We start from the raw sequence: 27,185 nt of genomic DNA on the forward strand, positions 1-27,185 counted from the left end.
ACAGTCTTTTGTGATATAGTATAAACTGAAAATCACTCCTTCGAGGTAGACAAAGTATCAAAATAACATAAGGCAAGACTATAGAAATAAACAAAGCTCATTAACAAAGTATACAAAAACCTGATTCTGAATGAAACTTGGCATGGACTGGGATATGTTCTCTGACTAAAATAAGACAAGTTGAACTGGCACAGGACAAAGGGAAAACAAACTATATATACCCACACTATAAGGGAATGGGAAACAGGTGGAAACCATCAGGGTGGGGCAGACAATCAGACCAGAGGCAAACACAAGAGGATGGAGCAAGTTACCTGGAACAAGAGGAGAGTTAGAATAATAATAATCAGGAATAAACGGGAAGCCACGAGACAACATAGACACAAAACAAAAAACTAAACATAACTTAACATGACATTATAGACATAACAAAAAGACATTTTAAAAATTATTGAGCGAGGGAGTGTAGTGACTGATCCTTAACAGAGGTTCAGAAGGGCATCAGGTTCAGTGTGTCCACACAGGAGATGAATAATGGTCAAACATAAACACATTCCTCAGTCCAGAACAGGCACACCAGGGATATATATACATATATCTTACATTCTGACTATTGGGCCTGTCAAAGGGAGCGCACAGCATCTTCAGGGTTACCAAATATGCAAAGGTTTTACCCTACTTAACAGGAGCAGCACCTACAGTGAGACAGAGATTGCACAGACTTTTGAGCTTTGAAGATCTCCCTAGATTTGATGCATCAAATTGTACTTCTGATACGGACCTGGCTGGGAATAAAAGGTTTCTGTGTTCGACCAAGTCTGTGTAAGCAGAGTTCTTCCTGTACCATCTACACATTGGCTGTTTGAAGGCGACCATCGCTCATACACCACAGGAGTTATATACTGACATATACTGAGAATTAAGTACAAGAATAAATAGGTCGGTAGTATACTCTGGCAGGCTGCCCGGCATATTAATGGCTGCTCAAGAATATTCGGAAACTTATTCACCGTGTTGTTTAATTTCTTACTATCCAAAATAGTGCATACTTGTTTTACTGTGGATTCAGAAGCAGCAGCGGGACACCAAGTGAAGTTAAGAGGGTCATCACAGAGAGCAGTGGGAGTTTGTAGCATTGTGGCGCTGATGATGAAGATTTTTTCAGTGAATCAGTGACATAACTTGACCTAGTGTTTGCAGCCCAAACAAAATTATTCTCTGCTATTGTTTACTGTGATATGTTGGGAAATACAGCCAAGTAAGGTATGGATCAGCAGCAGCAAGTGACAGAAGATGCGAGTGTTTAGGCAGACATCAGCTACATGAACTCATAAGCTATAGTAAATATTACTTTCACATTAGGTGGGATTAATGCTGAGTATTTAGTCCGGTAAATTTGTTAAATGATTTGAAGTGCAACATCACATGCGCAGCTTTAATGTGCCTTTTAAAAATGTGCCCACATATGAATTGAACAGAGCCAATAAACGATGTGCATCATCAAGAAAGATTGGGGATTTATCAACACAGCATCAGAAAAATATATACAAAAGTATAGTTAGCAAGTTTTATGCTGTTGAGCTGCAGCTGTAGAGAGTCGGTGGGATTGGTGGAGAGGTGGCTGATATTGCCTGTAGTCTCTTCTCTAACTTTCCGCCATGTTTTACAAATGCAATGACCAGCACAATGGACTACAAATCCCAGACATGTGTGGTGAACGTGTTTTCCACTCTGAAATGGTTTTGCTTTGATGACAGGTTCAACCGCTGGCATTTTGCTAACCATTTTAGCACACAACAGAAAAATAAACGTACGGAAAACCCGTTCAGTGCTGAAATAACAAATAAGCTACTGAATTAAAGAACGAGCTGTCGCCATAAAGGTTGCGTGCTACTAATAAGAACTATGTTTACATTATACGGTATATGCTCTACTGTAACTTTGTTTTTTTTTCATGAAAAGTAGAGCGAACAACATGTAAAGTGGAGTATCTGAGAATAATTGTGTTGTATAATAAACGGCCATAACAACCGCTGTTAATTCCATCAAAAAATGTGAATAAAAAGAAAAGTATATCGGCCGAACTCCTAAACAAAAGACCAACCTGCAAAGGCTGCGAGGCTTAAATAAGTTTACCAAGATAATGTTTAGGGCTCTTTGGTGCTATAGGGCATAATAGGTTTGATTCTGGCAGAAGACGACACGGAAATGGCAAACAGTGACTTATTTTGTTACACATCTGAACTCTTTGGCTGAGTTTAATTGGACCAATCGGTGTGAAGGGGGGCGGGGTCTGCGGCAAATTAACAAGCAGTGAGCTGCGGATGGGAGCAGCAGAGAGAAACCGCACTTATTCATCTCTCCATCCACCCGCACCTTACACCCTTTATCGGTAAGAGCTGTTTTATTCATTATCTGCATGGTGGTCCAGTTGGACTGCTGGTAATGATTTGTTCAAATGACATTGCTGAAAAACAGTTTAGCTTCTGCGAGACAAGAAAGAGTACCACAGCCTATCTGAGTTGTTCTATAGAATTACTCTTGCTGAAGGTGTAGGAATGAGTAGGTGTGTGCGTGTGTATGGGGAGGGGGTTGATTACAATGCTGTAATCAACACGTGTGGGCTTTTAATACGAGGGTAAGTGGAGACGCACAATGGTAAGCATATTAAAACCCACTCATTTAAACTGCTGTCCATGTGTCCACCACCCAAGGCTGTTTGAGTTATGCCGCAATTACACTGCTTTTCTTGTCGTTTTTCACTGAAATCGGCTTAGTCGTTGCGTTTTGGCTCTTGTCCTTGAAATGCAGGCAAAGGCGCACTGAGTGAACGTGTGTGAACTAACGAGGCAGATTGTAGTAGCCAGCTCCTACCTTATCCCCACCCCACATATTCACACAGAAATACATCCTCACACCACTTGTTATTCATGCGGGTCTTTATATGTGCGTGTCTTTGCTTTCAGGAATTTTCTTTGTTGTTGTTGTTGTTGTTGTTGTAGCCCAAAATATGCCAGAAATTCAGATGGCACATATTAAATAAGTGTATATTTAAGAAATACAGATAATCTAATCACATACTCCCATTTGTATTGAGATCATTCTGCACCAAAAACGCACCATGCTTTTTTTTTTCCTCTTTTAGTTAAATGGCTTTATATGCAATTTCATGCTCAACATGCAGCACACATTGCTGTGTCCCTCTTTTTTTATATCTTATGGGTTTAATCCACCTCTTATCTGTTTATCAGCCCACTTAGATAATGGCCATTGAAATCCTCAATTAGCCTCATAGTTTCCATTTCATATTCAGGAGGAAAGAGTGCCTTTTTTAAGTCATAATCCCAATGAATTAATTGCATATGCATCTGAATCTCTACTTAATCTCTGCTGATAGCCTGCTGTTTGCTCCCTGCCTGCCTACGGTCTGAGTGCTCGTGTGTGTAGGCCCGTGTGTGTGTGTGTGTCTTCTGCCTATTCCCACAGAGAGCTGCATTAATTGCGTTTCAATAATTAAATGTCTTTCAAATCATCCAAGCGAAACCAAATGAACAGGGAAAGGAGAAGCAGCCGCCTGGGTCTCAATGCGTCGCACACTGAGGAGCTGTGATCGCCTCCCAAAGCTGTGTGTGTGTGTGTGCTGAACTGTTGATGTGTTTCTGTCAGTTATTCTGCTGTGACAATTAGGGAGGGAAAAACCTCTCCTCTTATACCAGAAATGATTTTTACAGACAAGAAACCACAATGTGTGATTAAAAGAAAAAAAGAAAGAAAGAAATTTAGATAAACTACATATCTCTTGCCTTTTTTTTTTTTTTTTTTACTAAATTAACACAGTGAGGTACAACACCTGCACGTACAAGCAGCAAATTTGTCCCCAGTACACTCTGCTGCAGCAAAGACACAGGGGGATTAGTCCATACTTGAGCCAGATAGGATGAGAGTGCAGAGAAATTCAGGGAGAACAAGGTCAGTTTATGGAGAGAAAGAAAGGAAAGCTGAAGGAAGCATCAGATGTAATGACAAAAAATTATACAACTTTTTCTGCATGTTGTCCCTGTGCCTGTGGGATTTTTCTTCTTCCGTCTAAAGAGATTCATGTTAGGTTAATTAGAAAGTGTATGTTAGCCCTGTCATGGCGGCCTGTTAAGGGTGTACCCCGCCTTGCACCTCATATTTGTTGGGATACACACAAGACCCCTGTAACCCGTAGCAGGATGAAGTGGGGGGTATCGTAAAGTTGTGGGTAGTACACTTCCCTGCAAACCATCTCTCAAATTCACACAAATTTAGAATGTAATACACAGACTTGTACACATCCGCATGCACCCTGGAATCGATACATTGATTGATAGTTGACTTTGAGTGGGGGACTGCGGGTAGGGTGGAGAAGATGAGAGTGGCAGTGCAGGTGTTTTTGTAATGCAATCTGTGTGTAAAACACAGGCACTGCTTTCTTTTCCAGGTGCTGAGTCCAAAACCAAGTCAGTGCTTTCTGTTAAAGCAGGGACTCTTTGCAACATGTAGACTGTTCCCTACACAGTCTACAGGTGCAGCAGAGTGCGTCCATCATGAATACACCTGTTGCACTTGTACTTTTTCTTCCATGACGTGTCTGAAGGTCCATACTCATCTGTTTCTCTTGCTCATCCTTCTCTTCGGCAGTCAAATTTTTTAAAAATTTCTCCCATAATTCAGTTTTTGTAACTCCCTCCACAGCCTGAAGTAAGCAAAACAATAACAGTTCAAAATTATCCCCCGACTCTCTTTCATCTCAGCCTCCTCACTTGGATTCCTACTCAGGATCCCCTTCCAGGTCTTTCTTATCTCTGTTACCCCCAAACATTACCGACAAACACACACACATATTTCCCTCATGAGTAGTTGACAGTGACCTAGCTTGCACTCCAGTGTTGTTCAGTCTGTTTAAAAAAGCCTTTAGTCTTTTCACTTTTCCCACTGACCCCAAATACGGACTGATCCAGTTACCTCTCAAAGCTCCCAACAGCTCCCTCTGCACCCGAGCTGTTAGTGTGTGTATCTTTTTGTCTGCTATATATATATTTATATATATATATATATTTATGCAGAGAGAGAGAAAGGAGACACTGTTTAGTTTGCATTGGCAGAGTGTGGGAGGCAATCAACCATCTTGCCATGCTATGCAAGGGAGTTGTTAGATATCAGTGGCTCTGAGTCAAAGCTGGTATCTCCTGCTTCTGTGTGCCTCCGTCTATTGGCCTACTTGTTATTGTCTTTCCACTTTTTTTGTTGTGTTTCTCCCTCTGGGTGTTGCAGCGATTGATACAGGGGATGTTAAGCAAGGTCTGTCCTCCGTGGAGCGCACAGTGACCATCCTGGGACCTCATTCTCAGGTTCCATAGCATATTGTCATTTTCTGACAATGAGCTGAATAAGTTAAGGCACTCGTTTGGGGATTGGCCGCAGTAAGGCTGCTATGCCTGCCACTGGAATAGGTGTAAACTATTGGGGTAGATTCTAACAATGGAAAAGTGCTAATAGAGAACAGTTTAGGCAAAGCTCTTGTTTTTGGCTATTTAAGCAAACAGTCCAGCCATCCCTCAGATGTGGTAAATAAGTACAATCAGCTCAGTTTTGGTCTTTGAATTATGGTTGCTCTTGCACATTCAAAGCAAGAACCTGAACCTCTTTAATCAATCAGGGTTTATTTCTTCCCCAATTGCACATTTTGCACCTTGTGCTGGTTTCTGAATAACTGTCACACTGACTAAGAGGGCCTTTTCATAAGTTGACGTCCATGTAAAAGTTTGAGCTGACACATAAAAAAAGACTTGACAGCTTACGTTTACATCCAGTGTTATTATCGGCTCTTCGTGGAACTTGTTGGACCTTAACTAAAATGTTATTAAGTTGTGATAAAGTTTTGTGCTGGAAATTGAAACTCACTGCAGCTTATTCAGGCAAAGCTTATAACCAAGCTTCAGCACATAGACCATATATAATATGATATGATTGCAAAAAAACGATTTTATTATTATTATAAAACTCACTCTTTTAACCAGAAACAAAAGTCAAAATGTTGCCCCCTGGAAAAGACACATGCCGTAAAGCAACAGTCATGAATGTAACACTCAAAGCAACACGAGAGAAGTTTGTGAGCTGTAAAACTGTGGGCCTCTGACTCTTTTTGAGGTACACTGATCTTGCTAATGCACATTTCTGGGCCTGAAACTGCCTTGGAGCGCCCAGAGGCTGAGATACCGCAGTTCACAACTTTACCAGCCCTGCCTCACACCATTATGCTGTACGGTTGAATGACAGTTTTTGATAGCATCTTTGTGGCCTCATCACCATGACAACAAATGAATGTGTATGGCTGTACAGGTTCAAGGCTTTTGGTTTGTTCAGATGGAACTTTGCAGCTGTTCCGCCATGTTCCTTTCAGGCTTTCTTCTGTCAGCCATTCCAAACGACCCTGTTTGGTCCATTTCTAACTGTGTTGTCAAGAACTTTAACATTTAACATGCTAACTGAGGCCTGAGATGCTGCTGAGATGCAGCTCTTGGCTAACTAAAAAAAGAAGCAGCCGATTTCCTCCTTTTCTTTTTTCTTTAGAATAATCGAATTATTGTCCTCTTAAGCCTGCATGAGGACCTTTATTGATATTTCGTTTCACAGAATTGTCTCACCCAACGTGCTGAATTATTCCTTCCTGAGCTCTCAGGTAATGATAGCTCCAGAGAGGTAAAGCACATCAGCGTGCTGCAGTGAAGATGACAGTGTGTAATAATCATCTTGGGCACTAACACAATTGTAATGCAGTTAAACTGACATTGCACACATTCTTTCACCAGAATTTATTTCTAGATGAAATACTCCTTGCTATTTAGCTGCGTTTAGCTCCCCATGCGCACCGGTTGGTGTAAGGTGGGGGTGTCGGTAGAGCAGACAGCCTGATTGATGAATTGGATCCACTTTATTGTGCTGTGTAATGGAAGTCCCCACCCACCACAGGAGCTTAGCGCTTCCTTTCTCCTTTGACTGCAGTGGAGTTAAAGGCTCTAAACTGCTTTGGACTTTATTGCAGCTGTCTTGTGTAAATTTTCTCTTCTGGTGTTCTCCGCACAAGGTGGTTGAGCAGAAGATGAGAAACAGAAGTCTGATCAATCTGGCAACATTTTACTGTATTCTACCTGATTTGCAGACGAGCAGCGTGATAGAGGTTTTGGAGTGATATAAATCTAGCTAATGAAAACAGTAACGGCTGTGCACCACCCGGAGATTCTTTCAGTTCTTGGTAAAGGACTGAAAAATGCAGAAAGGCATAACAGCGCTCACAGAGACTGGAGTGATTTAAGATTGATGATGCAGGTTTTATGTAAGTTTAATCATTTTTAGTGCGAGTAAGCATGCGTCTTCTCGGATTTGACTCAGTTCAAGTTCAAATTAAAAGCGGCTCCCTTATGGCACCTCTAAAGATAACTCATGAATGATAATCAGAATCCATTATCTCCGTACTGCAGAGCCCTTTAGAAGTTAAACATATTCACAGTGAATTCATGGCAAGATTACTCTGCCATTTTAAAAAGAGCACCCGCTGCAGAAATTCAGGGTTTTTCTAGGCCACACATGATCATGGGCATTTTTTTTTTTCCCAGAGAAAAAGGCGGTGTTAAGAGTTGCGATTTTAGCATTTTCTCGTAATTTGTCAAAACCTCAGCACGTTTGGAAGGGAGAGCCGAACGGAGAAAGTGTTTTATGAGTTGGTCTGAAGAGGGAGATCCTGTCAGCGTTCCCTCATTTCCAGAGACAAGAGAAGTTGCAGGTTTCAGGTTTGTCTTGTTTTTGCATCATTTCTAGTGTAGCCTTGATGTGCGTCTGTGCGTCTTTTTTATTCTAGGAGAGGGCATTAAGTGACGAAAGAGAGGTTATTGGAGACAGAACACTCGAGTAAACATGATATAAGAAAAGAGTTCATCTTCCTGTTTTGGGGGGTTCTCTGTCGGCGTGGCTAAATGAAAAAAATGCTCATCATTTGATGTTGCCCTGGTAACGTCAGTGTGGAAGCCTTAAAGTGCGGGTGGGTGTTTGCTGTACCGGTGGACCTGAAGCATGAATGAGGATGTTCATGTTTAGTAAATTCCCCTGGCTTCCGAGGCATGCTGTGTCTAGGTGTCGAGTTTAAATGGCAGTAGGGATTATGTGCGTGCTACGGTTTTGGATGACGTCATGTTTTGATTGTCGAAATGTCAACTCCCGATCTATTCTGTTTGAGAATTAGGATTACACAGAGAGATTAAAAGCCGCCTTTAAAGGCCAGTGAGTTTAATTGCATGGAATTAATCAAATTGTCAGGATTAAACTCTTGTAACTTTAGCCACAGAATATCTTCTGACATATTCCGTCCTTTCAGTCACGAGAGACGTTTGGTTTCACCGCTTAGGTGGAAGGCCTTTATCACTTATGCTGGGAAACCCACCTGAGTAGACCAGAGCCAAACTAGTGCTAATAGTCATCATGGGCCAAGCTTGCAAAGTGGGACCCTCCTGCAGTCAGCGCGCTACAACTCCAAAAGGTCAGAACGGTGTCACCATTACAAGTAAAAGCCAGCCACCCATGGTGCCGTTATCCACTCACACATGCATGCTTTCACACAGACACACACACGCAGGTACGCTCCAGACTCGCTCTGGCTCAGCTTCATTGCTGGATCTTTCCTTACAGAAAACAGGAGCGACTGTCTCTGAAAAGTTCAGCTCCCACAGCTCAGAAGGTCAGAAACATTACCTGCATTTCCATCTGTGCCAGCTGCCCCCTCCTCTCTCCCTCTGGGTATTTCTCCCCTTTCTGTGCGATTAACAATCAACTAACAGCGGGAAATGTGGGAACAGGTGAACTTGCGTGACTGAAAGCATTACCTAAGATGTGTGTCATTGGAATAATTTAATTGTGTTGTTTAAATCTATGTAAAGCTGTGCACCACAGCATACTGCCTGCCAACTTGAGTATTAATTGCCCTCCTCAGAACCCCTTCACTACCTCCCATGATAAATGAATTAATTGAATGGTTAGGCTGGAGTCATTCTATACTGTTTTTCCTTTCCACTGTTAACTACCCCATCAAAAGACCAAAATCATTCATTAATTCATCGGTGTGTCTCTCAACCTCATTCATTTTTACTAAATAATTTATACTTTAATTGAATTTTTCTTTTTACATTTGTTTGGCACTTCCATTATTTTCTTTCCCCTCCATAAATCAGAACTTGCAGGGAACTGTTTTCCGCTGCCGCTTTAACAGCAGCAGTGATGTATGAACAGCAGGGCCCCTGTTGATTTCACTGAAGAAACATGCTAATCTATTACAATGAGTTGGTTCCTTGATGGGTTTTAATCATTCAGAGAGCTGTGGGGCACATCTTTATCAGACTTTGGCGCGATACAAGTTGATGTGATCAACTGATTGTTAGACATACACGGTAGAAGTCATATATTTGCAGTGTTACTTAGGTAAGTTAATTGTCTTTTGATTACACGAGTGGAGATGTGATCACAAGGCAATTTGTCAGACAGCTAAGTGAGCACACCAAGGAGCAAGCCGTGTAGTCTACTGTCTATTTGACTATCTAAAGTGCACAATTTTTTCGTCAGGCTGACGAAATCCTGCTGGCAGTTTTATCGGTTTAGCGAAAACAGCCACAATACTCGTAGATGGAAGACAAACAAGCGGAAGTCTTTGAAAAGGACGTGGAAACACAAGTCCAACAGGAAAATTTAGCAACTTTTGACACTATTTTCAGTCACATGCTACACAAGGGAGGTTGTACACCAGAAGTATGGTGTATTGTGGATGGAGTCTAAATAAAGCAATCACCCAGTCCAACAGTGTAAAACCCTGATGTGTTTTTAATTGGTTTTGGAGAAACATGGAGGTCTCTGGCACTCAGGGATAATCTGTATCTGGCTTTGGATAAACACACAATGCTCCTTAATGAATGGTCTTGTCATGGGTTTTGCTGACAATAGGAAAAATGTTTGAAAATGATGTGTCCGCTGCAACCCTGTGGGTTGGACTGGGTCATTTTGGGAGGGGAAATTGTTTGTCACATGCCAGAGCGGAGCAGGGGAAAGGACAGGACGGGGCGCTAATTTTCTGGCTGTTACCCATTGTTTATCTTGTTGACAGTACAGTCACCTGCCGTCTCACACGTACAGCATTAGCCAGCAGATTCCAGCCCTGCGTGGGACTGCTAATTGGATCCTTTTTTACAGGCTACATTTCCAGCAGCAGAGCAGAGAAACAAACAACAGAATAGATGTCTGAGTTATCTCTTTCTCACTGTGTCTGTAATCCGTCTCTTTCTCCATCTTTTTGCCATTTATCACTCCCTTCTTCTGTTTGGACAGCAGAAAACAATGTTGCTTGGTAACAACAGCGCCAGAGACAGGGTGCAGCGTGTGTACGTTCTTTGTAAGTTGTTGGGTGGTAAAGAGACACTGGAGGTAGGAAAGTATGGAGACAGGAGAAGGGATGAGGATGCCTAAAATGTTAAAAGCGGACGAAAAATGTGGTGAGAGCTGTGATGGCTTGGAAAAGATGAGGGGAAGGATGGAAGAGGGTTTCTGTACAGAAAGACAGTCTCAGCTATTCACACAGAAAGGTGTCAACACACACACACACACACACAACATATCGATATGTAAGTATGCATGTTACGTTTATTCAACAAGCTTTTCTGCCTTTACAGTTAAAATTGTCACAGTGATTGACCGATATCTTCTGTTTCTTTCCTTTCATCATCCCGCTTTGCTGCTCTCTCTGTCATGCTTTCTATCTCTTACAAAATCCTCTCATCCTTCATCTGTTTCTACCTTACACAATAATCTTCTTTGCCTTTATCTCTTTCTCTCCCCTTCCCTCCCCTCTGCTGTCCCGTTGTCTCTACCTTCTCTCTACGTACGACTCTGTCCCTCACAAATCATTTGCTCTCAACACATCCTCCCTCCATCTGTTTGTTTCCTCTTCCTTCCACATCTCTTTGGCTGCTCATCCCATCAAATCCCTCCTTTCCTTGAACCCTTCCCCTAATCCACCCATCCATCTTCCTATTTTTCCACCCCTCCTCGTTTTCTCTCCTTTTTCTTCATGCCTAACACCTCTTCTCAATCCCCTGTCCTTATACTGTATGACCCTATTCTTCTTCTTCTATCCCTGCATTAAATCCTCTTTCACTCAGCTCTCTGTGGTCTGAGCTGCGATGTTGATCCAGGACGTTTTGTCCCCGCTCCTCCTCCTCCTCCTCTCCATTCTGTTGCCGGGCTACGGTTGCCGGGCGGCGGACATTCCAGAGGACACTACATCAGAGTTCTCTGTCAGACTGTACCACCGGCTGCAGGCAGCGGGGGGTCAGGAAAACATCATTTTTTCCCCGCTGAGCGTGGCTGTTGCCCTGGGCATGGTGGAGCTGGGAGCAAGGGGGGCTTCGCTGGAGGAGATACGACAGGCTGTGGGTTTCAGCCACCTGCTGCCAGGTGTGAGAAACACTCATAAACACGGGCTCACAAGCATAACAGTCAGTTGTGAGGGTATAAAGGGGGGTATCCATGTTACGAAATTGAAAAGTCTTGAATTGACTTGAACAAAATTCATTGAGATTAATTCAGTTTTTAAGGGTCACTTTACTGTCCCCTCAGGAGCACTACCCACCTTTTACAACACAGCTGTAAAAGGTTTGCCCTCTGTAGTTCTGAACAGAGTTTTCCATTGTTTGAAAGGCTTATGGTCATGTTTAGAAGAAGGTCTGTATTGCAAAAAAGATGGACTTGAGTGGTCTTATGAAAAATGATCCAGATGGTCACTGGAAAATGTTGGTACTTAAAGTCATGTTCATCCAGCCGTTGTAAGAGAGCCACATTTCAAATAAGGGCGAATACCCCTTTAGGTAATTTTATCATTTCCGAAAGGGCTCATGTGATATGATCACAAAGATGCACGTTTTTAATTTAATTTTACTTTAGCTTTACATCAATAGATGCTTTTGCGTCTCAGCAGAGTCCACTTTGACTGATTTTAAAATGGCAATTGCTTTGTGACAGATTACCATATTGGATCATTCCCTGTGCTGTTTTTACGGTCCCTTTGAATTTCCTCACTCCATTTGGCCGTTTATTTTCTAGTTACTTTGGGAAGTTAGACAGTGATGTAAATGCTCGATGCTCAATCAGTCATATTTCTGATATTCTTTCCATGTAAAAAAGAAGAATTGTCTTTTTTTTTATTATAATTAGATATTTTATACTATACTTTATAAACTAATACATTTGGGCACTTACATTTGAAGAATTTAGAGAACTTGTAATGTAACTTGTTATTATAAGTTTATATATTTTGCCTTTTGTTTGGTAACTTAAGATGACATTTCTGACAATTTTCAAAATATTAAGAAGCCAGACTTGATCAATGAGCACCTTTTAGTCCTAATATGTTAACCACTTTTTTCTGACCACACTGTGATCATTTTATTTAGGTAATACTCATATTGTAGAGGCCAAGCCAAAGCTTTACGCCACTGAGGTGACCCTCTGGTTTTTTGTTTTTTTTTACCTTGTTTGATGTCATTAAAGTATAAATCAGAATTGCCACTTGAACACTTTGTCCATTTATTTCCTCTTCCTTCACATTGAAACATCCGCACCTTGTTGTATCCAACAATCGCTTCAGCGGTCAAACACTGTTTAACCCTTTTCCAGGTGAAACAACAAAGACAAAGAAGGTTCCTACCTTATATAGCCATGACCGCTGATTACCCAGTGAGACCTGACTCAACACCCTATGTGGCTCCTACACATATTGCAAGAATTATGCTTGTAACAGAGTACTGTGGTTAGTTTTAGCTCTTTTGCTGAAGTAAAGGATCACTACCTGATAAATTTCTCCTAAATTCCACTAATATTCTGGTCTCTTCTGGGCATTTTTTTTCAGTGAGGGATGTAAAATATCCGTCTGATATTTGATTGAATTATATAATTCCTACACATGACTGTATGCAAAAATGTTTGATTTATCTTTTTGTTTCTGTTAAAAAAAAACAATGTATGGATTTGAAAAAATATATATATATTTTTTGCACAGTTCTCTACTCTTCATCCACGCTGACTGTGTGAATGTGTGCGTCTCCTTCTGTTCCCCAGACGTCGAGTTCTCTTTGCTCCAGAACCTGACAGCGGCTCTTTCGGACGACGATACCCACTACATGATCCGATTTGCTAACAGCCTCTTCCTGCAGGAGGGCGTCACCTTCAACCCAGAGTTTCTGCACATGATAAAGAAATACTTTCGAGCCGAAGTGGAAACGGTGGACTTTAGCGAATCATCCGCAGTTGCTGAGCAGATCAACAACTGGGTGGAGAACCACACTGAGAGTGAGTTAGAGGGAGAGGAAAATACAGCATCTGTGCTGCTTACGTCTCCTTTAAAATCACATGAAACATTAAGATACGTCAGTGCTTGTTTGGTCTTGTTGTCAACATTTAAATGAACAAAGCTGTCATTCCCCTTAATTTTAACTTCAAAAGCGGAACTAAACTAGGGGCAGTGCACCCTAATGCGCTCTACAAATCGCTTCATGCAGGTAAAATCCGTGCGCTGCTGTCAGCCGAGGACTTCAGCAGCGTGACCCGCCTGACACTAGTCAACGCCATCTATTTCCGGGGCTCCTGGAAAAACCAGTTCAGGCCCGAGAATACCAGGACCTTTTCCTTCAGCAGAGATGACGGCTCTGAGGTTCAAACCCTCATGATGTACCAGCAGGGAGACTTTTACTACGGTAAGCGTGTGCCTGTGTGAGTACTAGAGGCTTTTTTCCCGAGGTTATTTGAGATGTTAATCTTAGATCTAAAGTATTCATATTATTATTCAGTGTTATGCCTGCGAAAGGCTCCTCTTTTCTGCTCAGTAAGCTCTGGTACGACAGTCAAATTGTCCTCATTTGCAAAAAAGTCTGATTGTCTTTTTAATTCTGTTTTGGAAAGCTGTTTTGTTCATGTCCTTGTTCGTGTGTGAAGTTGTGAGCTACCACATTACACATTACAAGGTTTTTTCTTACATTTTTTATTCTAACACCTCTCATTTTTGTGGTCCAGCTACTTGTAGAGTATATTCCAACCATTTTTCTGCCTTTTTATTGATTCATTTTCAATAATCTGGAGAAATGCCACATTGTTTCAACCCTTGAATTTCACAACACCTTTTCAGTTAATTAACAACAGCGTACAGGCGGCTCAGTGCAACTACTTGTCTATCTGTTTATCATGATCCTACTCACTGCTGCTAAAGTCTGAGCGTTTCAGTTATTCTGGGACCATCAGTACGTCTGTATTATTATTGCACATTTGTATACTTGCGTACACCTACACATGCACCGCACTGTGGATCAAGGAGACGTGTGTGTTTGTGTGGAGAGCATCTTGCGTGCGGGTTTGCAAAACAGGGACAGGTCCTTGGGGAGAAGGCTGCGTTTACTTTCTCATTTTCCAGCACAATCATATTGGTTAAGTGAAATGTTTTTGGAACTCCACATCCAGTCCTCCGCTGCACGGCTGCTTCACTTTGCATCAATAAACGCTACCCAGAGCGCAAATTAATGAGGGATGATCAGTGTCTTTTTTGTAAATTCTTCCCTTTTAAGCCACTTTAAAAGAAAACCGGCTGTCCTCTTAATATTCTCCATCTCACGCTTAAAAATATCTAAGTGTGACAATGTTGCGTTTGGATTCAGACTTAAGTTGGATTAGTTTTAGTTTTTGCATTTACACACTCGAACACATGAGCCTTTCGTGTCTGCCTGAATTTTGCCAGCTACATAAAGTTTAATTTAATTTCAATTTAATTAAAGCATTGGAAAAATGGCCTCACACTGTAATCAATACAGCCAGTCAATGAGTCACTCCATGCCACTATTAGTAGAAGTTCCTCCACAGCAAAGTTCACAAATTCGCAGGAGAAGTGTCTATGCATGGCTTCACATCTTTTAGTGCAACCGAGTGTGCCTTCTCTAAATCAGGCGAGTTCAGCGATGGCTCACAGGAGGCTGGCGGCGTGTACCAGGTATTGGAGATGCCCTACGAGGGAGACGACATGTCCATGATGATTGTCCTGCCTCGGCAGGAGGTACCGCTGGCTTCCCTCGAGCCCATCATCAAAGCACCACTGCTGGAGGAGTGGGCTAACAATGTCAAACGACAGAAGGTGGAAGTATACCTCCCTAGGTGAGAGATGACACACGCAAAAATGCGAAAACATTTTAGAAATCGGTGCTTTTATGCATCGTTTTCAGCAATAAGTGAATACCACACATATTTACATGCTGGAGTATGGCAACATCGTACAAATGCAAGCATGTTAGCCGGCATGCACTAAAAACTAAATCCCTCAGAAGTTCGAGCTGGAGGGATTACTTTGACCTCCCAAAGATTCCAAAACTACGTCTATGATCCTACATGATCTTTCGAAATTTGAAAAAAAAAAAAAGTTTAAAAATGCTGCTTCCTCTGTGTGGAATCAGTTCCAAAACCACTGGAGTCTTACAGGAATTTGTGGTATCACTGAAGCAGCTTCATGGCTACAATTGTTTGGATCGACCATTTATGCCCCTGTTTTGACCTGTAGTGTGTGTCAGTTCCTGCTTGGATGACTAAAATGTTTATATAGGTCTTTCTTTGTTTTAATTAAATAATGAGCTAATTCTGTGTACACAGAAAGATTAGAAATCTCAAGAATACCACTTTCCCGATGAAGATCAATTCTTCGAACCAGACACATTATTGCACAATACCGTATACACCCATCAAATCTGAATTATTGGATGGTTTGACTTCTATAAATACATGCTGCTTTCTAAAATAGGAAGCTTTTGACTCCACTGCAAGAACTGATTACAACATACTTTACTTTCAGGTTTAAGGTAGAGCAGAAAATTGATCTGAGGAGCAATCTGCAGGGGCTGGGAATTAAGAAGATCTTTACCAATGAAGCTGATCTCTCTGCCATGACAGGTGATGCATGACACACACATACACACTCATTTACTTCACAGCGCATATCAGTTCAGTAAACTCTTATAATAAACCTAAAAACAGAGCTAAAAATAGCAAAAGAAAAAACTCTTAAAAAGCCTTAGAACAACATTTCATCTCCATCTTGGCAGCGGGAAGTAGCCTTCAGTGCTTTGTAAGGTAACCAAGGTAACTGGCTCCGTGTGGGCAGCACAGAGCTGTCACATCATTCATTAAAAATAGATGCAAAGAGAGACACCTATTTATACAGAGTCAGAGGAATGCCGCAGAGACAGAAATGTGTTGAGATAATGGCATCTAATTAAAAGAAAAAAAGCCTAATTACACATGACTGATGTGTATCAACTAATATATAAAACGAAGTATGCCTAAACTGTTAAAAACAACCATTGGTTAAACAACCATTAATTACAGTAATACATGTTTTACATTGATAGCACAGTAGAAATCAGCTTGTTTTTACCAGATGGACCTTATGAAACGCATTCTGTGGCTGAACTGGACTTGGGGACATCTTGTGACTGCTAAAACACCGAACATGTTCTCACAGGACGCAGTCTGCTCTTGCAGGCAGGTAGATAAGCGGGGGCAGCTTGAAATGCTTTTAATCGCTGGGGAAGTAATTGTGGATTCCTGTTTGAAGAGACATCACATCTTAAGACTGTGCTGACTGATGTGATTGATCTGTTTGGTTGGCAGTGCTGATTTTCTTTACTTATTAGCACTCAATGCCAGCGTGCTCTCCTACTTTAGCTGTACATACTGCCATATTTTTATGCACATTACAAAGAGAAGCTGATGAGATGCGTGCATTCCTGTGTTTTGTCCAGATGGTAAGGACCTGTACATTGGGAAGGCAGTGCAGAAGGCTTACCTGGAAGTGACAGAGGAGGGGGCAGAAGGAGCTGTTGGGTCAGGTACACCATACTTTTTTTTTTTGTTTCATGTGTTTCTGAAATGTTGACTTCAAGTTCACAAAATGCTGTCATTTACAGCACACCGATGGCTTTTCAACTAATCTCCTCTTTCTCTGTTAGGAATGATTGCCCTGACCAGGACTCTGGTGCTGTACCCACAGGTCATGGCAGATCACCCATTCTTCTTTGTCATCAGAAACAGAAGGACAGGTAAGTGTGCATGTTAACATTAAAGTAAGGACATTTTTTTTTTTTTTTTTTTTTGCTTGACTGAAAATTTACTAAAACAATCACATATAGAAGATTGGGTTTAAAAATCATTAAAATAAGCAATGTTCTCTGGCCTTAGATGCTGAGTAGCAGATCTCAGATCAGCTTGAATGAATCGCACTGTGACAGAGTTCATTTCAGCCAGGGAAAACTGCTTGGATCTGAAATTGCAAACACATTCCAAATATTAAATGGTTTGGTCACCTTCCCGCTGTAGATGAAGTTACCAACACTGTTAAGTTGTTCAGTTTACATTCTCATGGCGTGTTTGTCCTGCCAAGGATTCAGCTGGGACGCATCGGTTTTTCCTCCGCAAGGTAAATTGACCAAGTTCTGTCAGTTCTGGCTTCCAGGGAAGATGCACTTCTGTGATGAAAGCAGAACAGGGAGCTAGTTGGCATGGTTGTGTAGTGCGAGGGCAAAGCTTTGTAGTGGACCTGCTTATAACGTCACAGTGTCGGGCGCCGAGTCGGCTTTTGCTTGTTTTAAAAACCGACTCCACATTGGATCCACTGCGTCGTGGAGCCTTTAAAAATTTAGAACAGAAATTAACTATTTCATAGTTTGAAAGCTCCACAATTCAGTACAACATAGTTCTCAGTCTTTTAGCACCTTTTAGGCAACTGTTATCCAACACATGTAACAATTTTCCATGCAAATCTCTCTCTTTAAAATATTTCGAGTAGTCTGGTACATTTTTGTCTGCTTGCATTTAATAATGCCTATGTGTGTGTGTATGTCCTCTCCTTCCAGGCTCCATCCTCTTCATGGGCAGAGTCATGACCCCCGAAGTCGTTGAGCCGAGCGACCAAGACTTTGACTCCATGTAAACAGATAGCGAGGTCACTCAGTCTCAGCCAGTCGGATCCTGACGTCCTAAATGCTACCTATTCTCTATCACCATCTTCAGCTGTGTTTTATACTCTTTATGGCAAAAAAATGAAAAAGAATATTAACCTATAATTATATGATATATTATATACTGAAACGTGACATGAAACATATGATGTGACTGTGTTTTTATACTGGAAGCTTTAAATTCTTGGACACATACATGCCGATGGAGGAAGGTGTAAATATTCTCTCGGAAAGTTCACTTTGTATCAGCAAGTGGAACACACGGTATGTAATCCACACACAACCCCTTTAAGTTCAGCAGCTTCTTACTCCCTTGCACCCACACATTCAGCACACAAAGTAGTTCCTGTTCAAAAATAGTTACACTTTCAGCTCCAAATATAGTATACGTGCACTGTAAGTTCCACACTTTAATTACACCCCTGTACATTTGGCATAGTGTTCTATATATACATATGTATGCGGAGTATTTATTGCAGAATAAACCTGTGCAAGCAGTTCGCTCTTAACACAATAAATCTTAGTAATATCTGTGTTGTTGAGAGTATTGAGATATTTTTACGCTGTAGGCACATGGCTTAACTGCTGATGACTTATTATGCCTTATCACATCTGAGTGGTTAATTAAGGTCCAGTTGGGCATCTTACAGGTGAGCAGAGGGGACTGCAGAACTAAGGCAGGTTGCCATAGAGATGGAGCAGAGCTTGCAGGAGCTCTGGAAAAGATCTGCTGCACTGTTGTGAATGCGCACACAGAGAGAAACAGTAACACCAGCTGTATTGATTCTTCTATTCAATAAAAACATGAATGTGTTCCCATTAAAAAATATATACAGTATCCCTTCTGTGTGTGTAAAGAGTGTTTTTGTGCAGTTCCAAGGGTGCTGCAGTGCTCTTTGGCGATAAACAACGTGATTATCACTCATTTAAAAGCTTTGTAACTGCTACCACAACTTTCACATCATCTGCTAAGTTTGCACTGGGTTTCTTTAGAAGCCGTACACTGTGAATGATAATCATGGGAGGTTTTTAGTTCTGAAGCCTTCGTTTCCTGAATAATAAAAAGACAGGAGCACGGCAGGAGTTGTCTGTTGAACTGGAACTCGTTGTCCCAGGGCAGACAGTGTCCTGCCAAGGATTCCTGGAGTGAATAGCTCACACGACACACATGCTCAACAGGAAACAAATCACCATCCTCTTTAGGCGTGGATATACAGAGCTCTATAACCATGAACAAAAGATGCCCGAAGCGTGAATGATGAATTGTACTTTTTAAATAAAATGGATACATCACTTTGCAACTGATGGGCAAACGATGATTTCAACTCTGCATATCTGTTGAACTGAGAACAGCCATGCACCAGATTCAGGAGGCTGGTTTAAATGTGATGCTACTGATATTAGCAGAGTCAAAATAACACGTACATATTTCACACACTTCAACAACTTCATCTGCATACATGCATTCTATAGCTTTAAGTGTAAACTGCTAATATATAGATAAAAACTCAAAATGTAATACACAACTGCCTTCCAAACAGCATATTTATTAGCACCTTTTGGTGCAGCTGTACATCACATTCTACACATAACTACACATAAAAGTAAAGATCAGGATTTATTAGTATTATTCTGAAGTATAGCTTGTCCAAAGTATGTTTTTGCCTAATCTGGGCCAGAGCTATGTGGAGGAGATGTAGCTCAGAGGTCAAAATCTGACCTTCAAACCCAATTATAGAAAAGGTTTACAGAAATTAGAGTTGGGGCATGACTGGTGAATCTGACTGACTTTGTTCAGCCACACTTTTGGGTCACATTTGGGCTAAACAGTATTTATCCCAGGGTAAGCAAGGGTTAAACTACAATGCATTCATATAAATGATTCTTCCTGTCCCACAGAGTATTGGACAGATTCAGAGCAGCAGAAAAATCCCTGTCAGTGACATGTTGGTTAAATAACAGAAAAGTTATTCAAAGTTAGAAAAGCTGAAAGAATAGGGTTAACTGTATCTATGTATGTTCTCAAAATAGACTTACGTAATAAAAGACCAAAAACCTGTGTGGCAACACAAAGCTGGGAGTCGTTTCTGAAAAGTCTGCTTTGTTTAAGGCCATCAGGTTGTCACCGCTCCTTTGCCAGTTGAACGTGGACTCTCAGAGCGGGCAGCGCAGCATTGACCCGCAACAGAACACCTGAACCGTGTTGCTAAGCAACCAGCAGTTTAGCTATCAGTCGGTGTCCTGCAGCTCCAGCAGCAGCTCCAACAGCAGCTCCAACAGCTCCAGCAGCAGCAGCAGCGTCTCATCCTCCCACAGCAGCTGCCCCGCTGGTGTCAGTCTCCCAGGCCGGAGTCAGTGAGCCAACGGGACGGTTAACTTTCTCGCGGCGTACACTAACAAGGCCAGCGGGCTCCATGGGTAACAGCTGCCGGACTACTAGGCTAAACCGAGCCGTTCACGATGTGTTAACAAAGGCCGAGAGAATTTACCACAAGGTGACTGGGACATGTCAGAGAGGTAAGCAAAACCAGCTCAAACGTGTACCAGGTGTTTATTTAGTAATGTTTGCTCGTTTAATCTGCCTGATATCATTAACACCTTAACAACCTTTTCAGAAATGTAGGCTACATTTTATCTTTTTTTTTTGGAGGGGATTATCAGTTCAATTCTTTTGTCCGGTTCCTGCTTAGCAGACCACTAAAGAACACGCAGTATGAATTATACAGGCACAGAAGAGCCCAACAATCCCCGGCATACTGCGACTATTATACGCCAATAGCGCCCGCTCAGGTATCCACCGGTGCTATGGCAACGGGTCCTAATCTGCATTGTCAGGCCCAGTTCACTGTAACTCTAACCACTCGGCCGGTGGTCAGGGTTTCAGCACACACAGGGCTTACATTACGAAAGCCCAGCCAACAGCCTCCCTTCACGCAGAGACCAGAGATGTAATAATGTACTCGGGGGACTTCTCTCTCCACCAGTTCTTCAGGCGTGAACACTCTCAGTGGCAGTTTTCCTAAATCCCACTCGTCCCAGTTCTCAGACCTCGGAGCTACACGCACGCCTCTCTCAGTGGACCACAGTCCTGACTCTGGACTGGTGTCTACACCTGTAAGTAAAACACACACACACAATCAGAAAGTTTACTCCTTCCCCACACCTAATCTTTGCTTTCTCTATCTCTGCTCCCTTATCCTCCCTCTTTCATCCTGGGATCTTTCCATTTCAGGCTTCAGCTATCCTTGAACGCAGCCTAATAGTCTCACATTAGTCCCTGCTCCTCTGGATTTGTCATCCCTCCTAACTGCATGAATTAAAAGATGATAAATTCATTTTTCAAATCCTCTCTACGAGTCCAGACACCAAAACCATGGCGAAGGAAGCCTTTCACTGGTGTTCCTATTTAGACATTCCCTTTTTAATATATTCATTGTTTCAATAAATGTCCTGTCTGTCAGAAACAGTTTGTTTTAGACTGTATCAACTTCATGTAGGTAAGCTATCTGTTTATTTGACATTATGAACCCATTTTGTGCTGTTTTTTATTGTGTTCCTGCTGCCTTACATCACATGATCGAGTGACCTGGGGTTGTTTGTCCAGGCTGTGAGAAGCAGCGGTCGACAGAAGTGGGGTCATTCCCGTGTCTAGATTAACAGAAGGGGGTGTGAAGTTACGCAGGCAAAGAACGGGTGAACGGGGTGAGTCTTAGTGGGTTGAAAAGGTCATAGAGAGAGAGAATTAAGCACTGCAACCCATTGGAGTAGTAAAAAAAAAAGTGAAGAGGAATGTATGCTACAGATCATTTTGTTGATGAGTTGAATTTTTATCCTAAAACTCCTACCTAATACCTGCAAAACTGTAGCTGGTGGAGAGACGGACGCTCTGATACTGAGAAGACAGACAGAGAATGATATAAGGGGAGAGGACTAGTGTCAGGACCAGATAATAAAACATGAGCGACTCTTGCCAGCCGCTGAGGAAGTCGGAAGGTGTGTCATCCCGTTACCACATGCAGCAGTAGTGCTTGATGGTCCCAGTAATGGCCCTTTTGATTTTGGCATACTGTAGAGTTAGATTGATGGGGAGCCCTGGCAGATTACACATAACTGGGACTTCTGTTCTCCTCGGCCTTTCTTACACGAATCCCTCTGGATTCGCCCAGCAGCGTGTTATGTAGTTGGCTGTGCGTCACTGGTGTTTTCCACGTTGAAGTCACGCTGAATGCTGATCAGGCCTCAGTCCAGTTGTGTGTGGGTGTATGCGTCACCCCTGATCACCGAGGCTCTGATGGTTCCGTTTCTTTCTTTATTTTTTCTATTTTTTTTGTTTCGATTAATCGCTTAGGTCACTTTGCCGTCTTCTTCTTCCCGTTAGCTGCCATCAAGTCGTTTCCGGTTTGTGCCGTGGTACCGTCTGGAGCAGTGTGATGTCACAGGTGACCAGCTGACCTGCCCCCGGGTTAGAGAAGGTGATCAACATGAGATGAGAAGACCACGTTTTGTTGTTTTCTTTTTAGGGACAAACCAGCAGACTTTTTCTCTTTTTGTTCTGTGATACAAACACAAAGGTCCATCGGCAGAGGAGCTTCGTCTGAGAGAGGGAGTTGACGTCTGTTTGGATAGAGGGAGGAGGAAGAGAAGAGGGGAGGAAGAACAGAGATGGGAGGAGAGACTGCAAGAGAACTGGGAAAACTGCTTTGTAAGTCAACGGGATTGAGGGTGTGTGCGTTTCCAAAAAGACATGCAGCAACATAGAACGAGAGGAAGAGGACGAAACAGTGAAGCCTGATGACGTTTATTTTGCCTCTTTTCAGGAGTTAAATTTGTCCTACCAAGATCTGGGTGATCCCTACCAGCGGGAGAATTTTCTCCGGATCCTCCGGCGGTTGATCCGCGTGGAGAAACTACAGCTGATCGACAACTCTCTCACTGACCTGAGTTCTGTACGTCTGCCAAGGTATAGCCGCCGCAAAGTGAGGCTGGATTAGGGTGAGGGTTTCTCAATTCTCTCGCAGAGACAACAAACACTGTCTCAATATGAACTAGTTCACTCAGAACGCTGATAAATCCTTCAAGGAGTCGCAGCCAGAAATATGGCCGATAGTATTCTGATAATATTCCGGTGTTCACTGAATGCATTCAGAAGTTGGAATGGACAATATCACATTACTCCATAGCTCACGCAGCCTTAATTTGTGACTTTTACTTCAGACTGTCAGCTGTATCTGTGCCTGCTCATCTGTGATACAATTATTTCCCAAATGGCACTCGTGCAGGTGTTTTAAGTGGTTTAAATGGAGGCATAATTAAATATAAGTGGAGCAACTAAGGTAAGCCTCTCGATCGCTGCTGAAGCCAGATGTTAGAGATAATCCTCTTGGATAATGCTGCTTATTTCTTGGCAGTGTCCTGATTTTCTGTTTCTGGCTCCTAGTTACTGTTCTAAAAGCAGATACCTGGCAGTGGCACTGTTCAGTTCTCTTCTCTGTTTTGTGTGCCTGTAATTTTGTCAGTCACTGTGTGTTTAGCGACAGTAGAAATAACTGTGACTGCATGTCTTTTGTGTCGCGTGCTGCTGCTTTTAAGGCCCTTTCACCAGTTACGATCGGTTGAAATGATCACACAAATCGATTGCAGGTGCAGAATGCTCAACCTGCACCATAACCAACTGGTGTGTCTGCGTCAGCTGCCAAAGCTCCCAGCAGTGGAGCACCTTTGTCTGTCGGAGAATGCCATAAGCTCCTTGGGGGGACTGGGAGCTCTGAGGAACAGCCCGCTGCGCTCCCTCAACCTGACCCGCAACCCCGTGACCTTCACTCAGGACTACCGTGCACGGTGAGAAGATTGATGCCATTACAGGGTGCATGTAGGACGAGGTGCTTTTACTCAATCTGTCTCTGCCCTTCCTCTGTGTGTGCAGGGTTTTGTCCTGTTTGCCAAATCTTGAGGTCTTGGACGGAATCCCCAAGCTGCCAGAAGACTCGCTGCCCCTCAGATTAACCGGCCCCGAAACCACCAGGATGTGTTGCATTTTATGACACTCTTCCGTGGTTCGGGTGCGTACGGACTCAACTTTTTTGTTGTCCACTTCAGCAAAGTGCTACACGCTTCGAAACCAGACAGAGGTTTCCGAAGTTCTGCTGAGAAGAAAACGTTTTCCGTTATTTAGTGACAGCATTTCCACAAACTGTCACGACTGTTGCCGAAAAACCCCGTTCAAGGCCACACAGACTGTCGAGTAATAGCATTTTATTGATAATGCGCAAGACTCTTTTCATTTCAGGTCCCCATGATGTTGTACGTATTTTTTTCGGTGAGATTTTTATTGTATTTGTTAAAGGTATTTTGATAATAAACAGAAAATACAATGAAGCGCAAACTATCTTTTGCTTTTTCCACTACACATTAGCACGTGTCGAGTAAAGTCACGCGATAACAAAAAATTAAATAAATCATCTGATTCTTACCAGGTTTTAAAATGATCTAAGTGCAACCTCAGATACACAGCAACACACTACATGTTGCACCGTGTCAGAACATTTATAAGATATCAGGAAAAAAAACAACTAATAATTGTGAGCTTGACCAAAACTGTACAAAATCAAGCTTCTCAAAACTTCTCTTAAACGGGCCTCGGTACACCCAAAACTCTGTAAAGGTATCACCGCTGCCTTTAAATCAGGTTGAGGTCTGGACACTGCGACACTTTGATTCTTTCATTTATCAGAAATCCGTTTTCTTCCTTTTTTTGGGGATCATTGTCCTGCTGATGACCCAGTTCCAGCCGAGCTTTAGCTGTCAGACAGATGGCCTCACATTTAACTCTGCACTACTTTGGCTTCCGAAGGAGTTCATGGTCAACTTAATGGCTTAATTAGTGTTAAATGAATAATCACGCAGTGTGATATGCCGTGAGGTTATATTGGCCTCATTTTAATGACATTTTATTTCACGCCGTAAAACGCGAAACCTTCGAGCGGGCGGAGGGTGCACTTTCTTTTTCTCGTGACTGTATTAGGAGAGAAACAGGACATCCGTTTTCAGGACTCGTTAAATATTTAAAGCGCAGACTCGTTTGGATAATGGCCTCTTGTGTCCTCCCACTCTCTGGATAATGACCCGTGAGCTTCGTGCAGTGAGGCACACGCGCACACACTCACGCACAAAACCACATAACAAAGGTTCATCCTCGATCAATTTCAAGGCACTCACTGGCACTTAATGATGTGTGTGCACATACTATCACACATGGACCTACAGGGGTTACGATGTAGTAATGGACGAGCCATCGTATATGGATAAGCTGTACAATTAGCCCCTTCCCATTGTTGACTTATTCATACGCCCCAGCAGCGCAACCCTCTTTAATAACGCTTTGACTTTGAGCATGCACCTGCAACATAGACACACTTTCTTCACTGATATTGCAGAAGATGAGCATGGATACTGCCACACGTGCACCCAAGCAACTACTTGCGCATATAAACATCCATTGGGGGCTGTGGTACACACTCACACACAAGCACAGGCAGCGCTTTGCTCACACAAATGCAGAGGAACGCAAAATTCGGGCAGAAATAGCTCTCAAACAAGCGTATACAGCCTGGCATAAACTCGCAGTTACATGCCTCGTTGGGATTTACTGAAGTGTCTGCGACGTTGTTTGTTATGTTCAACAAGTTAAGTCTCCAGCTGATGAACGAGAGAGGCTGCAAAGAGACAGGATAATGAGCCCGCCGCATCTTTACACTGCAAACAGGATCCAGGGCACGAAGAGCGCCCGGTGTTTGGAAATGATGATTCGAGGCTGTTATCTTTGCCGCTTTTTCCGATTCTAGGACTTCCTGTGGTAAAAAAAAAAAAATGGGGCTGGGAACAAAAAAGAATTTTAAGGTGTAGAGCTTCAGCTTTCACGTAAATATTGCAGTGGTATTAAATGGAAAGCTTGATAATCCGCGCCAACGGTGAGAGCATTCGTCTCAAGGTAGATCTCTGCTCCAGGCGATCGACACGTTTCCATTCCCGGGAAATCAGCTGTGAAATGACTGGGAAGAGCGCACGGATGTGAGGGATGTGGAGGAGTGATCGTCTCTGCCATTGCCTGTCACCGTAAAAATCGTGAGTGCGTGCATGTCTCCCTGTGGCCTGCTATGAGCACAGTAACGAGACACCTGTTCCTGCTGCACTCCTCCAGCATCCCACCGGGAAATCAGCCATCTCAAAACAGCAGAGGGGTGACAGGATGATGACAGGAAGAGAGAGGGGGGGGGGGATGGAGGGATGGAGGAAGCTTCTTAGAGATGATGACAGGAACTGAGAGGGAGAGAAGAAGTGGACGATCTGATTGAGAGTGTGCGCTGGGGGTAAATGTTGTTCATTAGAGCTAAGTGTATTTCTCAGTCGACCTCCTCCCGTTTGATTATCATTTCATCCTGATTTGTCTGCTCACTCCCCATGTGAGTGAGTTCTCACATCCCCGTTCTTACGCAGATAATGAAATATTAACAACAAGGTTAAGCGCGACTGAGATTGGGAGCATAGTAAGTGTAATTCAGAAAAAGTGCTGCAGCAGTTTGGCTTTAGTTCCAATCGCCAACTCATTGGGTGGATAAAACTCTCACAGGCAACTCCTGTCAGGGCATGGATCCGGTAATAAGAGACCGCATTTAAATGACAAGCTACAAGCTGAAAGTAGAAATATTGTTCATTGTTAGTTCTTCAGTGGTAACAAGTACAATACAACACAAACACCTGATGCCAGAGCTCAGACCACCAAATGACTACTCTTATCTTATCTTTAAACTTTTCCTTAACCTCAGTGGAATAGGTCAGAGAAAGATGTGAATAAGAACTCAAAAGGACTTTGGAAAAGATAAAGCAGTACAAGAAGAGTCGAACCTCACTCGGGTTCTGAAATGCCAGCATAGTTGGCGTGGGTCAGTCTTAGCTCACATGCGTCTGAAAATTGCCATTGGCGCCCTGTGCTCTTCACGGATGAGAGCAGGTTCACACGGAGCGCATGTGACAGACGTGACAAAGTCTGGAGAACGTTCTGCCGCCTGCAACATCCTCCAGCATGAC

General features: G+C 42.6%; 2 protein-coding genes across 3 annotated transcripts; both read left to right on the forward strand.

The window, feature by feature from the left end:
• The first annotated feature begins 2,302 nt into the window (after positions 1 to 2,302).
• On the forward strand, positions 2,303 to 18,939 carry serpini1 (serpin peptidase inhibitor, clade I (neuroserpin), member 1). 2 transcript variants are annotated; one of them, XM_072392708.1, is made up of 9 exons: positions 2,303 to 2,392; positions 11,220 to 11,514; positions 13,174 to 13,404; positions 13,614 to 13,808; positions 15,045 to 15,249; positions 15,938 to 16,035; positions 16,887 to 16,973; positions 17,094 to 17,183; positions 17,997 to 18,939. In XM_072392708.1, exons 2-9 carry the CDS (start codon positions 11,241 to 11,243, stop codon positions 18,071 to 18,073), a joined length of 1,257 nt encoding a protein of 418 aa, XP_072248809.1. In that variant the 5' UTR covers positions 2,303 to 2,392; positions 11,220 to 11,240; the 3' UTR covers positions 18,074 to 18,939. The 2 variants fall into 2 exon arrangements, with proteins under 2 accessions (XP_072248809.1, XP_072248810.1); XM_072392709.1 differs by lacking the exon at positions 2,303 to 2,392 and adding an exon at positions 7,715 to 7,814.
• Positions 18,940 to 20,168: 1,229 nt separating this feature from the next.
• LOC140313779 (uncharacterized) lies at positions 20,169 to 24,438 on the forward strand. Its single transcript, XM_072391759.1, has 7 exons — positions 20,169 to 20,618; positions 21,086 to 21,215; positions 22,480 to 22,573; positions 22,673 to 22,803; positions 22,919 to 23,061; positions 23,742 to 23,939; positions 24,025 to 24,438. The coding sequence occupies exons 1-7, from the start codon at positions 20,608 to 20,610 to the stop codon at positions 24,140 to 24,142; spliced, it is 825 nt and encodes a 274-aa protein (XP_072247860.1). The 5' UTR covers positions 20,169 to 20,607; the 3' UTR covers positions 24,143 to 24,438.
• Positions 24,439 to 27,185: the final 2,747 nt, after the last annotated feature.

This window comes from Leuresthes tenuis, unplaced genomic scaffold (genome assembly GCF_036924035.1).
Source record: "Leuresthes tenuis unplaced genomic scaffold, fLeuTen1.0.hap1 SCAF_9, whole genome shotgun sequence".
Lineage (NCBI taxonomy): Eukaryota > Metazoa > Chordata > Actinopteri > Atheriniformes > Atherinopsidae > Leuresthes > Leuresthes tenuis.